Below are 16,318 nucleotides of genomic sequence, written 5' to 3' on the forward strand. Positions count from 1 at the left end.
AACATAGAACCCTCTGGTCTGGTTTGTTTATTTCAGTTCTCCCTCCCTTCCCTTTTGGTCTGGTTCCTGTTTCCTATCCACCTTTGCAACATCAGACTAGAAGTAGAATTCATGGCGTCATGGAAATGTGGGTGATAAACTGTTATCCTTAAAAACATACAGATAATAAGAACTCGGTCTCCAGCTCATTGTATAGAGCCTCTGTAAATGATTTCTTGTTTAAAATAGATAGGGCTGATCTTCAGTGATTGGCTTGTCAATGTGTTATTGCCTTGACATAATAAACTCCTTTTATATTCTCAAAAAGATAGAAAGAATGTACAGAATGAGGCATGGAGAGATTTTGTTTTAATTTTTAAATTTTTTTTATTCATTTTAAACTTAAATACAAAATAAGAAAAAAAAGAACATTTCCATGTATACAGCCAGACCATAGAGAAGATTCAATATAAAACAATGCATTTCCATTTATGTAAAACCATACTATCCATATTTGTATTTGTCAGTTTTTCTCATCTTCCTTCATAGGTCCAACTTTTTCCATGTTTTTCTAAAATCAACCAGCTCATCCTCTTAGAGTGCAGTAGTATTCCATCACAATCATATATCACAACTTGTTTAGCCATCCCCCCCTTGAAGTACATCTATCATGTTAGCCAATGTGATAGGTATACGATATCTCAAAGTTGTTTTAATTTGCATTTCTCTAATCTGATTTATAGCATTTTTTCATGTGACTGTAGTTTTGATTTCATCATCTCCTTTGACCGTTTATCAATTGGGGAATGACTTATATTCTTCTTATAAATTTGATCAAGTTCTTTATATATTTGAGAAATGAAACCTTTACCTGAGAGATTGTCTGAAAAATTTCCCCCAGTTTTTTGCTTTCCCTCTAATCTTGGCTACATTGGTTTTATTTGTGTAATAACTTTTTAATTTAATATAATCAAAATTATTTATACTTTACAATGCTCTCTATCTTGTTTCTTCATATGTTATTCTCTTATCCATGAATCTGATAGATAAATTCCATGTTCTAATTTTCTTGTGATGTTTCCCTTTATATCTAGATCATGTATCCCTTTTGATTTTATCTTTGGTACATGGTGTAAGATATTGGCCCAATTTCAGCCATACTGCTTTCCAGCTTTCCCAACAATTTTTACCAAATAATGAATTCTTATCCTAAAACTTAAATCTTTACATTTTTCAAACACAACATTACTGTAGTCCTTTGCTACTGTGTGTCGTATGTCTGTTCTGTTCCACTGATGTACCTTTATATTTCTTAGCCAGTACCAGGAATTTTTGGTATTTACTGTCTTATAATATAGTTTAAGGTCTGGTACTGCTGAATCTCCTTCCATTACATTTTTTGTTAATTTCTTTGAAATTTTTGACCTTTTATTCTGACAAATGACTTTTGTTATTTTTTTCTAACTCAAAATTTTTTTTAATAATTGGGATGGCATTGAATAAACAGATTAGTTAGGTAAAATTGTTGTTTTTATTATATTGGCTTTGCCCTATCTATGAACAGTTAACATTTCTCCAGTTATTTCAATTAGACTTTATTAGTAAGAAGTGTTTTATAATTTATGTTCATGTAGTTCCTGGATCTGTTTTAGCAGGTATGTCAGGTATTTTATACTGTCTACGGTTATTTTAAATGCTCTAAAACAATATTGAATGATATTGTTGACACGTAGTGTAGTTTCCCTGTTTATCTCTTTTAGTTAAATGTATTTTAACTTTAACTTTGTCTGAGATTTTGATTGCTCTCTCCGTTTTTGTTTTTTTTTTAAACATCAGCTGAAGCTAGCAATTTTTTTTGGATTGTGTCAGTTATGTCAAGTGAGTTATGTCCTAACCTAGATGAAATTTTGAGTTGTTTAAAATACTCTGGTTTAATTAGGTAGTGTGTTACCAACAACTTTTGTGTTCATCTTTGCAAACAGCCCTTTGGCTCATGTGGAGGAGGTTTTATGTCTGTGGAAGACGGCTTCATGTAGGATATTTTCAAACAAATACATTTTCCAGGAAGGAAAGCATTCACTTGCTTGTTCAGTGAACTTATATTAGTAGAGTCTCCTGAATTTAATACAATTATTTATCATCATATATATCTCAGTGTTTAGTGTTTAAATGGTACAGTTTTTTAGGTATAGAACATAGGATTTGTATTTTGGATTGACCTATTCTGTTCTTCATATACTTTAGCAGGCCAGCCCATTTCGATATAGAAATGGTGATTCGTTAAAAGAGCGAATTTCTGCTTTCCAATCTGCTTTTCACCAAGTAAAGGAAAACGAAGAAAAGTCTGGACATTCAGGGCTAGAGGGAGAATTTCAAGCAGCAGACTGCAGTAAGTAAACAAAATCAATTTTGCCCAGAATTTTTATTCAAAATAAATTATAAACTATGGTGCCTGGCATAAAAATGTGTTTGATGAATACTTGCTCTGAGTACTTTAAGTTGCCCATCAGCTTTCTAATCTGAAGCAATCCTGTTTGTCTGTTAAACTCAGCAAATGTTGAGGCCTGAACTGCTTGCCCCATTGTATTAAAAAAAATTTTTTTATGATCATATATCATCCTCACCTCAGCTTTTAAACTCTGCTGATAAACCAATGGTCATCTTTAGTTGTGGAATCACAAAAGCTGTGAAAAAGGAAAATTACCTTGACATTACTGTGCCTGTTGTCATGGTGATATAGCCTTAGTGGGTTAGATTCCAACAATTGCTTGGAACCATCCTCAAATACAAATATGTAGCATCATGACTGATACATTTTAGTGGAAGTCAATAAAAATTGAGGCCTTTTTCTCCAGAGCATACATTCTGAGACAAACATTACCCATTCGCATTTGTGATTTTTTTTATTAGTTTTTACCTCTGTCTCAACTGTGTAGTTTTTCATTGCTTTTGACCTAATAGATCATTTATATGGTTATAGAAGATTTGCTGATGACAGAATTCCTTTAAGATAAGAATAACTGGATTACAGTATAGCCTATCAAGGTTAATTAAATTAAATAAAAAAAAAACCAAAACCTTTTTAAATGCCTGCTGTTTTAGAAGATGCTAGAAATGCAAAGCTTAGCTAATAGTCCATTATTACCCAATTTATCGTGAAGTAGAGGGCCTCAGATAAAAATGCAGAGAATTTTAATTTTTGCCTACATAGTAAAACATGAGAGAATTGTCACATGAAACTCTTAAGTCTTATATACAGCTTGCTTTTCTTTTTAAGTATAAAGTAAATTTAACAGGTAACTTTCAAAGCCGTCCCCCTTGTCTCTGATACTTTCTGGCCTGTCATCTGTTCTGTGCATTTAAAAAAAAAAATGCTTCTATGGCCCTCTTTTAGGCTACTCTGTCTTTTTCTTCTTTCTTTCCCTACCACCAGTCCCCTTCTGCCCAATGCCCTTGTGATGACAAATAAGCAGTCAGGTTAAATGAGGCTGTTTTGACAGGAAATCAGGGATGGCTTTTGTTGAGACTTCATTTGATTTGGGCGGTAGAATATGTGTCAGAATTTCAGATGTACAGCAGAAGAAGAAAATGGGCCTGGGTACTAGTGTGTGTGATGAGCATGGCAGAGGCCATTACTGGGTACATCATATTGAGGGAGCCATTCAGGCTGAGTCATGATGGTCTGACTTGAGGCAAGGCTGCACAGGGCACGATGGTTCCAGTTTGTGGAGACTGACCCCAAGTGTGAACTGTTTGCTTGAAGAAACCGCTGAGGTTTTCTGAATTGAGAAGTCACCTCACCCGATCAATCTGCTGAAGAGTCCCTCAGTAAAAGGCAGGACTAGTATTAGAATCTGTTTGAAGTGTATATATAGCCTTGAGTTACCCAATTTCATTAAATTTGCCTTTTATCTGTTTTAGTGTTTTTTTTTTTCTTTTCCTTTTTTTTTTACACTATTTTGAAGTGATTTAATTTTTAGGATAACTTTTTAATAATTTTGTTAACTTTACAAAATATTCAGAATTATACGTAGAATATTTTAAAGATTTCAAGGGTAAATTGTTTAAATAATTTAAAAACTGTCTTTTTTACCCCCATCTGGAATTCAGCTAAGAACAAAAGCCCCAAACATTGTGACCAGCCCCAGCTGTGTGGAGAGTTACCATCCAAGCATAGGCGAGTATCTTACCAGAGAGACTTAAAAGAAAATATAGCTAATGGTGAAAAAAAGTTGACTGACATCCAGATATGCCATATTGCTACTTTTCCTGACACAAACCGAACTTATACCTGTGAAACTTCTACGACAGATCATTCTAAGGTAAAATTACCTGAAAAAGAAAACATCAGGCCTTGGTGGTTGTTGATTTAAGTGGAGCTTGACTTTCTGCTTAGCTTGTTAGGGCAGCTGTATATGATGCTGCTGCTGCTGCTGCTGCTGGGGGGGGAGGGGTAGCATTGTTGGGTGTGGCTGCTGAGTGGGTGCCTTTGTATTTTCACGTGGTTCCTTTGTTTTTGTTACATCAGATGGCCTATCTGAAAGGAGACCTTCTTTAATGAAATAGAGCTTTTCATACTTTTAAAAATTATTGCATTTAGTGAAAATAAGATTTCTATCCTAGGATCTTGATGAATTTTGAAGAGTAAGGCCAGAGTTTAAGAATTCATTTCTGACAGTGTAGTCGTGTTTTGTTAAATAAAACATCTCCTAACATGGATCTTATCATTGAGCAAAATTTGGCCAGTTCTAAAGGTTGCCAAAGACCCTGCTTTGTAGAAATAGGGTCACTAGAAAATGGATATTTATCTTCTAAATTTGACTCAGGAAACTGAAGAGATCCACTTTGGCTGTTTAGAGTACAACGGAGAGCTTAGTTGTTATGGTGCTTGTGCCCAGGTACCACTTTGAGATCAAATTGAAAACATGGACATTTTGACCAGCTTGGACAAGAAATCAGCATTTGCTTATTTGGTGTTTTCCAGGAAGTAGACCTTAATCAGTACTTTTCCCCCCAGGAATCTTCTTGTGATCCGTCCGTTGTTGCACAGTCTGGATGCTCGGTTTTAGAGGACACTTCACTGAGAAGTCTCTCTGGGGCTACAAGGGGTAATTATTCCATTGTTATTGTGGTGACCTCATGTCCTATTTAAAATGCATTAGTAATAGCTGGCGTTTACAAAGTGATTAAGCTTGGCAAAATGCTTTGCACATTATCTCATTGGATCCTCACAGCATTCCTGAGTGGTAAGTGCTATTATTACCCCAATTCATAGATGAGAAAGCTAAGTCAGATGGTTAAATTGACTTGCCCAAGGTCACACAGCTAGTCAGTGTCTCAGGCCAGATTTGAACTCCGGTCTTTCTGACTCCAGGCCCATTGTTCTGTGCACTTTGTCATTATTTTAGAATTCCTGTTCTGGGAGGACATTTTCTACTTTGTTCTCTAATTTTGCTTTCAACCAAAGCCAATAAGATATTTCTAAATCCTGTGGCATCTCTAACATGTATAAGACCCATCAGTATGTTAATGAGCATAATCTCTTTGTTAACAAGATAACATGATTTGAATAGTATTTGACTAAATTTTTCATACCAGAGGACACAATCTATTAAACCAGCCTTTGATAATATTAGGCCTCACTGCTTTGGAGGAATCATATTTATTCAAGGCTCATTGAATCCTTGTCTCACGGTCCAACTAACTATTTGGACTGTTTCCTCTTTGCTTGGACTTAAAAGCTTCATTACCTAACCTGCTGCTCCCAGCAGTGCATCCTAACCCCTATTTCCATAAGGACAGAGGCCGATGAGTTCCCTCATGTCCCTTCTTCAACTCCCAGCGTCTTCACTCATTCCCTCCTTTCCTTTACCCTCTACTTTTTACTAGAGCTAATCCTTGGTATATCCGTCATCCTCCTGTTGCCCTGTACCACCTTTGTACTCTATTTTCTTCCTCTTCTGTGTAGAAGCACGTTTAAGTCTCGTCAGACCTAAAAAACTCTGAACCAAGTGGGTTTTTTCACTCTCAACTTTAATAACTACCATACTTCTTAATATGTTTGTGTACCTTGTATGCCTTCATTTCTCTTTTTTTTCTGTACCTTTTGCTGTCTGCCTTCTGTTCTTACTCTTTTATAGAAATTATCGATTTTAACTGTTGATTATTCTAGATACAATCAATTCCCTTTGCCTGAAAAAGCGTATGTTTGTGGTTCTCAAGATCAGAATAAATCTTGAACGTTTGTAAGGCAAGTCCACCGTGACAAACTGCCTCTACCATACATGGTAACAGTGAGTAGCAGTTAAATTTTAGATTTAATGTAAGGAACCATTCAGGTTGTCCAGAAGTTCGTTGAACTTCCCGGATTGGTAGCCAGTTACCAATCACTGTATGTGCTCAGGTAGAGACTAGTCTCTGTGGCTCTTTGTTAGGAATGTGCCGGAGAAGCAGTTCATTGAGATTTGTGAATTGGGCAAGTTGTATCCTGAGAGCGCATTGATGGGAGATTCCATGACCCTTATTCACCAGCCTTTCTGTGCCCCAACTGATGGTTCTTCATTACAGCCCATTCAGGTTTGCTGAGGATCCAGCCCCAGCCAGCATCTTTTCTCTCAGTCATCATTTCTTTAATTGTCACTTCTATGCGGATGACATCCAAATATGTATTTTCATCTCTGCCTTCCCTTTAAGCTCTAGACTCGCATCCGGTTAGCCAAGAAAACATCTGTACCATCACTTTGAGTGCAGTTTTTCCCAAACCAAGTTTATTATCTGTAGCCCAAAACATTTTTCTGTTTCTGACTTTTTTCTAGTAGTGACATCTTTATTCAGCTTGATTGGGTGCTCTCTTTTGATTTTTCCTTTTCCTTTCATAATTTCCTTCATGTATAACCCGTGATGTCTATTCCCATAGCCAATTTCTCAGTCCAGGACCTTATGAACATCATATTAACTATTGCAGTTTCCTAATCAGTCATTCTCTATATAATACATTCGTTGCTGCCCTAGATGAATTTTGCTTGTGCATAGATCCAAGCTTATTATTTTGCTCAAAATCCTTCTGCTGTCCTGAATTATATAGCCTACTGAATAAAGTTCAGGCTTCCTAGCTAAATGCAAGGTCCTATACAGATTTGGAGCCTCCCCTTTCCTGCCTTATTGCATAGGATCCAGCTCCACATCATCAACACATTAGCCATATTAGGTCACTTACTCTCCCTCATTCAGGTCCCAGTGTCTTTAGGACCTTTTCTCAACATATTTCTTAGGTCTACAATACCAGACACTCTCCACTTATTCAATGTCTTCTAATTCCTTAAGGTCTAATTGAAATATTACCTTTTCCTATTCCTTATTCCCACACACACACACCCACACACACTCAGTAGTGAATCTTCTCTGCCTATTGTCAGACTGATTCCTTTCGAGCACAGACTGTTTTTGCCTTTCTTTGCACTCCCCCTAATTGGTTGGTACATAGTAGGTGCTTAATAAGCATATTGACTTGTCTCCACCTTGGCACTTACTGTGGTTCATTTGTATCTAATTCTCTGTGATTCCGTGGCTTACACTGTCCGTGAGGTTTTCTTGGCAGAAATAGTGGAGTGGTTTGCCATTTCCTTCTCCATTGGATTTAGGCAAACAGAGGCTAAGTAACCAAGGTCACACAGCTAGTGACGTCTGAGGCCGAATTTGAACTCAGATCTTCCGGACTCCAGGCCAGCACTCTATCTTCTTTGCCACCTCATTGCCTCCTTGGTATCTATGTCTCTCATAAATTTTGTTATTACAGTTACATATTGATTTCTGGTATCCTTCTAAGTAGATGATGCGCTTCATGAGGGCAGGAATAGAGTCTTAGTTAATCATTTTATCACTTCCAGTCCTGAGGAAGATAGTATTATATGTTTTAGTGTTTATTTAAAAATGCTGAAATTTGAAGGTATTAAATTTCCACAGTAAAGGCCAGATGTGTGAACCAGATCCCAAAATACTAAAAGTAGATGTCCCCTTGAATCCAAGAGGAATTGAGGTTTTTTTTTTTTTGTTTTTTTTTTTTTAGTGGAGAGAAGAGTTCACATATGGAATCTATTATCCTAAGTGCTTGAGTAGACTGAAAACATTTAATAGGCTCAAGAAGGATTTACAGAAATTTGTGGAGAAATATGTTCATTACTGGCTATTAATGGAAAATCCAGGAGTTCTTTATAATTTCTATAATCTTTTGAGGCTGAGTTAAAGCCATTCTTGTCATGCTCTCCCACAAAACAGCCATTGGTAACAATTAATGGGGTGCAGGGTGGGGGATCATTGATCTTTTTAATGCTTTTTCCAAAACTTTCTAAGTTGTATTAGAGATAGAATTTTCTTTGATCTTGAGGTACCCTTGCTTTATCTTGTTGCCCAAATCCCACACTGTTAGGGGAAAGTAATTTGGCTCAGCAGAGATTACCTCAAGCGTACTGTTAAAAGAACATTATTGCTTTGTGTCTGGACTGCAAACAGTTGAGGAGCTTAAGTTAGGAGTCTTGTTCATGCACTCTCATCTCTTCTCTGCATCAGCCCTCACAGCACTGAAGGAAAGGGCCGTGGGTGAGCCTGGGCTTCACGTTAGAGGTGGGGAGTGTCTTGTTGTCAAACCGTGAGCACAGATGACGTCCAGTCTAACACCCTTATTCTTCAGGTGAAAAAAACTCAGGTGGCCCAGAGAGGGGGAGTTACACATCCATCATCACCCAGGCTGATTCTTCTGTTAGCAGAGCCTAGGTCCTCCAACTCCAAATCTAACGCTTCCCACTGATTTCCCTTTGGCAAGTCCTTAATTCTTAGGAGGGTTATGTAAAAGTTCACCTAGAGGCTGGAAAAGATAGAAACCTTTTTTTGTTTTTTAAACCTGTGTCTCTTCCCTGTTTCTGACCCCAGGCCAGAAGTGCACTTGCAGCACCCTGGGCCCGTTCTCATTGCTGATTGGCAGCTTTGACCCCCGTTTTCTGACCTGAGCCAGTCTTCCTCTCTTTAGGCAGCTTGGTGGGCTCACTCACCACATTGATGCAGACCTCGCTGCTTTAAGTCACTGCAGCTCCAAACACCCAAATTCAGGGATTCTAGTAGCCTCAGCCTCCCCAGTAGCACATCATAGGTGTTGTGGCACCATGCTTGGCCATGGATTCTAAGTTAACTTTTTAAAGTTTTTTTACATTAGCACTTCTACCTGTAGTAGCATTTTAGAATATTTTTCCTCCTGCCAAGGTCCATGGCGATAAGTAAAGTATCAATTTTCTTTGTTTACCATGAACAGACTACCCAACTATGTATAGTTTCCTAATCCCTTTAGGCCATGGTGTCAGGCTCCAGAGCCCTTCCAGGGTCTGTGGATGGGCAGGTCAGCACCAGGGACATTGGGGGTTAACTGGGGCTATTTCAGCGCCAGCAGCTACACTGAAATGTTAAGTGGTGAGTAGCGGCATCGTTTTGCCGTCTTACAGTGCACCTTTGACGAGAAAAGACTTAAAACTAAGAGCCAACTGCTCTTCCCCGCAGCGTGCTTCCACACAAGAAGGCACTGTAAGATAAGATACTTAACTTAAAGATTAGGGAAAAAATCCTCTCAAAAGCTTGCTTGCTTTGTAAACAAATGGTTTTGGGGGTTGTGTTTTTTTAAATTAATCTAGAGGGGCTTGACCCTCCCCCTAAAGTCTTAAGCTTTTGTGTGTTTCTTTTGAAGGAAAGGACGTAGCTGGATGTGCAGAGGAAGAAAAAGCAAGTAATGCTGCTTCCAGATGTCGTGGAAAGAGAGGCAGATCTGGGAAAGAGCTGAGCACAGAACCATTCAATGAGATCATGCCACCAGTTGCACCTGTGTACAAGGGGGACCTTTCGTCTCGTAAGTCCTCTTTCCTTCGCTCTGTGCTGAAGAAGACCCCCGTGAAGCTGCTTCTGGAAAGCTTACAGGTACCAGGCTTGCCCGTAGAGACTTGTGTGGCTAAGAGAAAGTTCTTCAAATGCGATTGAAAGACAAAACTCCAGAACCTTTAGCAGCGTGAAAGATGTCTTGAGTTTTGTCTGGATTGTAATGTCTGTCAGAAATGTCTGCCTCCCATGTCATTCTATACTCGATGAGGGGGCTTTTTTCTTGGTTTTGTTTTGTTTTGCTTGTCTGGTGAATTTCATCAGTATAGGAAGCCCCTGGTGAGGAAGCCTTTCTTCTCACATAGATTAGGAATTTCTGCTATTTCTGGTCTTGTAAAGTGACTTGCACCACTGGACATGTTGCCTCAGTTCACCCAGATGCAAGACTTGGGCTGAGACCTTTCTGTCTGAGCTTGACCTTCAGTGCCATACTCTGCCAAGGTTGATTTTTATAATCATGAAAATGATTTTATTCAGTTGTTGGTGAGTAGTCATTGCATTTTAGAGCTGCAGAGGATCTGAGACATTGCCTAGTACCACCTCCTCATTTAGTGTCAACTGCTCAAGGCCATATGAAAAATTAGTGGCAAAACTGATGAGATGATCACTCCGTTCTGTGGACTTTTGCTTCATTGTGCTTTTTAAATATACCGTCCTTCCCCTAAAGCCCACGTTGGTCCCCCTAACCTCTCAGCAGAATTGTGTACTAGGTAACCCTCTGGGGGCATGATAGTGGTTGACACCTAGATAGTTAACTGATGGTTGCCCACTGTCACACAGACAGTTGTCTTAGGAAGGATTCTAATAAGTCTTCCTGACTCCCAGGTCCAATATTCTTTGCACTAAGCCATGCTGCTCTCTTGTGGAAGAAAGGATAAAATTTTTACCAAGCTGAGCAAAGTTTGAAGTATGCCTGTTTGTTTGTAGACATTCGTTAATTAAAAAGAAGTCCATTTAAGTATTTAATGAATATCTGTTTCACAAATTTAGATATTTGGGTCAATGATGTTATTTGTATATTAGAGCTAGTGCTGAATAAATATTTGAACAGAATGTGTATTTATAGGGGTGCCAGTAGGTGCCTATTCAGGGCCAAGCTGGTTTGGGAGGGGTTGTGTTGTGTTGAAGGAGTTTGTTAGGGAAAGTTGGGTCTTTGAATGGGTGCTGTTTTCTGTGGAGCCCACTTAGGAAATTTAGAGTTGAAAGTAGAAGAAAACCAGTTGGTCAGAGAGTTGTATGTTGAAAAGAGCCCTGTAGGTTTCTTGTTGGCTCTTTGCCTTCTTCCCTAGTGAAATCCATGTGGTGTTATACTGGTTCCTAGGCTTCCCATGGTCCTCATCTTTTGGGTTTGTATAACCCTAGCTCTTCTGTCAAGTGCTGGCATCCTCCATGGTTGGGAGGCAGAGGTTGAGGGTCAGGGATGAGTGGCATGTTTACCCTGGCATCTTTTTCCAATAATGAGGGTATGCAGACAAGAGATGTGAGCAGCAGGAAGGAATTTCTATAAGGAAACAAGGATAGTGGAAAGGACAATGGATTTCTATTTGGAAATCCTAAGTTCAAATCATATTACCCATCTTCTGGGTCCTAATATCCTTCTCTGTAAAAAAAAAAAAAGAAAGAAAGAAAAGAAGGGTTTTTAAAATATCCCTTACAGTTAGAAATTATGTAATCATATAATTTTAGTTGTCACTTGTCTGTTTAATTACTAAATTATGACTTTAGTGCAATTTCAAACTTAATTCACCTGCAAGGTTTAGCAATAGTACATTTCTTAATGATTCTGTTAACTAGCTGTCAGAGACACTTTTCCTAGATCCAAGATGAGAGGAAACCTTTCAGGTTGGTTCTGTGGATGACATCTGGGGACAGAAGCACATCAGGAAACATCCTTTTAGATTAGACTAAGACTGTCCACCATGTCCTGGTACCTTTTTCTTCCTCAAGTCCTTCATGGTTCCCATGATGAATTTGGACATTTTTCAAAGCCTAAGAGTCTTTATGAGAATAGAAAAAAAGGAATAAGAATATCGTGGTGATAAAGGAAGGGTCAGGATAATGGGGATGAAGGACGATGTAGTTATAATAGTTCCCATTTTAATTCTGCTCTGTCAGGCATAAAGCACTTTCCTCAAAATAAGGCTATGAATAAGGTTGTGTAAGTGTTGACAGTAAACAGTAACTGTTCACATCTAGCAAGAGGCAGAATCCAGCTTCCCCTGTGTACTTCCCAGGCCACACCTACACTGAAGTCTGAGCAGATTTAAAACATTGATGATATTCTTGGTAGAAAAAGGTTTGAAACTGCTGTTCTAAGGAATGTTAGGGATCTAAACTATGTCATTGGGTTTTATTTTATTAGGAGCATTGTGACACCACTGGGTATGATGGAAAGCAATCCCTCTCGTTCTCAGATCTTTCAAAGGGTTGTGAAGAACTGAAAAATGGTAAGGAAACTAAGAATTTTTATTTGTTGTTACCAATAACTCTTTGGTTGGTGCTATTTTCATTCATCTCCTTATGCCTTTGCACTTCTGCTGAGTAATATTCCTGTCCTCATTCAATAGAGGACTTTATGTTTGATCCTTGAAGTTCTCTACAAAGGTAATGAAATTATTGATTGGGGGAGAGGTGTGTGTGTGACCTGGTCTGACCTGGGCTGTAGGAAGATTGACCCCTGAGCAGAGGTTGGACTGGAGGGCAGAGAGACTTGAGGCAGGGGACCAACCACCCAGCAGGCTATGGAAGTAGTCCAGGGGGAGGGGCAGGAGAGAGGTGATGGTGTTACAAAGGTAGCCATGACTGGACTTGACAACTTATTGGACATGGAGAATGAGAGTAGAGTTGAGGATAACACCTAGGGTGGAAGCCTGAGTGCCTGGGAGGACAATGGTGTCACCAGTATAATAAGGAAGCTAGGAAGAAGGGAAGGGTTTGGGAGGAAAGATAATGAACTCCATTTTGGATACAGTGGGCTTGAGATATCTACAAGGTGTTCAATAGGCATTTGGTGGTACCAGAATGAGGGTCAAGAGAGAGGCTAGGGCTGGACATCTGAGAATCTTCTGCATAGAAGTGATAATGTTATCCATGGGAACTGATGAGATCAAGTAAAATAGCAGAGAGGAGGAAGAGGAGAGCGGGCCCAAGACAGAGCCTCGAGGGAGGAAACACTCATGAATTGTGACTGTGAGCTGGATGAAGATCCAGCAAAGGAGACTGAGAAGGTCAGACGGGGAGGAAGAGAGCCAGGAGAGAGAAGTGGAGTGAAAGCCTAGAGAGGAGAGAGCGTCAAGGATCAAAGACTGCAAGTGAGGTCACGAAGGAGGAGAACTGAGAAAAGCCAGTTCAATTTTGCAACTAGGAAATCATTAGTAACTTTAGCAAGAGCTTTTTCAGTTTAAGGATGAATGAATGTGTAAGCCAGAGCACAGAGAATTAAGTGAGTGAGAGGAAAGGAATTGGAGGCATCACATTGTAGACAGCCATTGTCAAACTACAAAAGGGAGGAGATCTCTGAGACGCTAGCCAGCAGGGCTGGTCAGATCAAATGATACAGGCATGTTTGTAAGCAGGAGAGAAGCAGCCAGTAGACAGGAAGAGACTGAAGAGTCGGGGTGCTAGAGGGGGCATCTTGTGGAGAAAACAGGATGGAGTGGGATCACTTGTGCACTTAAAAGTGTTTGCCTAGGCAGGAAGAAGGGTCTTTTCTTAAGAAGATGGTGGTCAACCATGTCTGCCAGGTGATGAGGAAGGGGGGAGAAGAGGGAACTCAGAGAGGGGCCTCAATCTTTTTAGTGAAATATGAGGCAAGATTCTCAGTTGTGATTATAAGGGGAGGGAGGACCATGGGAGGTCGGAGGAGGGATGAAAAGGTTTGGAAGAGCAGCTGTGGAGAGTGGAATAATGAATGAATTTAGTCAGATGTGAGGATTGCCTTGCCTCAGTGAGGGCCCAGTTAAGATCATGTAATATAAATTAGTAGTAGGCCTGATAAGCACAGATTCAAGATTTCCTCCAGGTTTATTTAAGAGCATGTGAGTAGAAGTGAAGGCAGCAGACGGTAGGAGTAATCCAAGGCTGAGGCTTTGCAGAGCAGAATCTTAGGATAAGGGACACGGGACAGAAGTGACGGTGTGGTTCACCAAGGGGTCAGGATGGGGAAAGGAAAGAGAACAACTGAGGAGTCAAGGATTAGATGTCACACTCGAAGATGAGGAACACGGTTAGGAGTAGCAGGGCCTCGGAAGAAGCGGAATGGTAACAGATTATTGTCAGATCAGTTCACGGACGTGGACCTGAGACGCCCGGGGAGGGCACGATCAAGGAGACGTGACTATCTTTGGGTATAGTTGAGGTGGGGTGGAGGAGGGGCTTACGGGAAATGAGTAAACTTCGGGGTGGAGAGGTCAGGGGATTTGAGAGAGTGTCGGTGTGAATGCTCAAGTCTCCCAGGGTGAAGGCTGGCGCTGGAGAGGAGAACAGGGCCATAAACCAGGCTGCTGAACTTGTTGGGAAGCTGCGTCAGCCGGAGGCAGCCGGGTCTCTGTGTGAGAAAAGATTTAAGCTGTACATCAGCAAACTTTTCTCCAAGCACAGTAGAAGGGGGTGGGCAGCTTTAGAATGGGACCTTGGAGTGATTTGGTTACGTTGTTTGAGAATATGAGAATGCCCATCAATAGGGGTTGGAATAAAGGCAGCCAGTTCAGAATCACTGGAGGGTTTGATGCTGTGGAAGTATGTTGATCGCTGAGGAGTGAGTTTAGGTGGGGTGGTTATTATCCCCTGGGGTGAAAGGCTTCGACTGGAGTTGTCTTAGGAAGTCAAGCACTTGTTTCAAGCCTGAAATGGAGTGGTGGGAGCCTGGAGTTGGATGGATGTTCCCAGAGGTTGCTGGGAAACTCCCTTTCTTCCTAGGCCAGTGCAGGCTTTCCTGTGTAACTGATGACTAAGTCTGAGTTTGCTGACTTCCAGCTTCTCCATTCACTCCATAGAATTTTATATCTCATTTTTTGTAAATTTAAAAAGATTGAAAAAATTCCAAATTAGCATCATTGCTGTTCACTTTATATTGCTGCTGTTTTTTCTGCAGCATTACATGGTTTTCAAATCTAAGGCTTCATAGTATAAAGTTGCTTACATTTTTTTATCTACTGCAGAAAAAAGCAGTTTAAAAGGCCAAAACACATGGCACAGAAAAAGAGTTACTTTTGGAGAAGAGCTGAGCCCAGAAGTATTTGACGAATCATTGCCAGCAAATACCCCACTGCGTAAAGGCGGCACGCCTGCTCGACAACAAGATGTAAGAAGCATTCATCCTCCCTTTTTCCCAGGGCTGTCCATTTCGGAGGCAATATCTCAACCGAACTTTGAAGAGCCAGAACAGAATCTTGTAAGTGAGAAAAGGCCTGTGCCAGGCTTGCCCTTGGAGCAGCCCTCCACTTCCTTTGGCAAACAGGCTGATTTGGGTACTTGGGTCACATATTTGTGCTTGAACTAATATACTTACTATCTCCTTTCGAGGATTTGGGGCAGGGAGGGCAGGAGGGAGGATTGTTTGATTTAAATAGAATGGATTCAGATTGCTCATTTGCTATAAAAACCAACAGCCAAACATTGACTTAAAATAGGGCAGTTTACCCTAATTTTGTGTCACTCTTTGGTAGTTTGTGAAGCCTATGGAGCCCTGCGCAGAAAAATGTTTTTAAATGCACGCAATGAAATACATAGCAGGATTACAGAGGAAGCCAATTATATTGAAATATTGTTATCAATTAAAAAGTTCAGAAATGCCAAGTTAAGAATTCCTGGTTTAAAATATTAATGTTTAGTTATGTAATGTTTTTTATATTTGAGGTTCTAATGCTGTGCATGACTAACTTAGATTCAGATATACCTGAAATATTTGACTGTTTCTAATGAAGTTATTTTCATGAAATCTTGTGGGAAAATTATTGAGAATGTTAAATATATAGGTTCCCATTGTAAGCTATACCCCTAGAATGAGATATCTTTGGAACTTATGCATATACAACACACTCACACACACACATGCGGTGAGACAGATCATCATTACCTCTTCTCATCAGACAGATTTTGGGGGCGAGGGCGGAGAGGAAGTTCAGCCTATGATGGGACCAGTAAGATTTAGGATTATTGAATCTAAAGCCCTTTTTCATACTGTATATCATATATATACCAATATTTCATATTGTATAAGTAGTTTATTATGTTCAAGAAGGACTTTTCTAATGTTTCTTGGAGGTATAAGGAAAGTGATTTTTCACAAATAAAACATAATAGACAAGGCGTATTGTCACTTATAATTGTAAATTTTTTATTTTAATGTATTGCATATATCAGTAAATTCAGTTTACTGACAAAGGTATCAGAAAATGCATTTTTCTGTCATAATAATAGCTTACTT

At 39.6% G+C, this 16,318-nt stretch overlaps 1 protein-coding gene across 3 annotated transcripts in view; it reads left to right on the forward strand.

Annotated features, from left to right (window-relative positions):
- The window catches only part of CDCA2 (cell division cycle associated 2), a 48,831-nt gene that overhangs the window by 18,994 nt on the left and 13,519 nt on the right, over positions 1–16,318 (forward strand). For all 3 annotated transcript variants that reach the window (XM_027839996.1, XM_027839997.1, XM_027839998.1), the window contains exons 5-10: positions 2,224–2,368; positions 4,090–4,301; positions 4,997–5,087; positions 9,707–9,933; positions 12,254–12,338; positions 15,051–15,283. In XM_027839996.1, coding sequence (XP_027695797.1) covers positions 2,224–2,368; positions 4,090–4,301; positions 4,997–5,087; positions 9,707–9,933; positions 12,254–12,338; positions 15,051–15,283 — 993 coding nt within the window. The remainder of the gene's footprint in view (positions 1–2,223; positions 2,369–4,089; positions 4,302–4,996; positions 5,088–9,706; positions 9,934–12,253; positions 12,339–15,050; positions 15,284–16,318) is intronic.

The sequence above is a fragment of the Vombatus ursinus genome, unplaced genomic scaffold, assembly GCF_900497805.2.
Source record: "Vombatus ursinus unplaced genomic scaffold, bare-nosed wombat genome assembly UNPS02014837.1, whole genome shotgun sequence".
NCBI lineage: Eukaryota > Metazoa > Chordata > Mammalia > Diprotodontia > Vombatidae > Vombatus > Vombatus ursinus.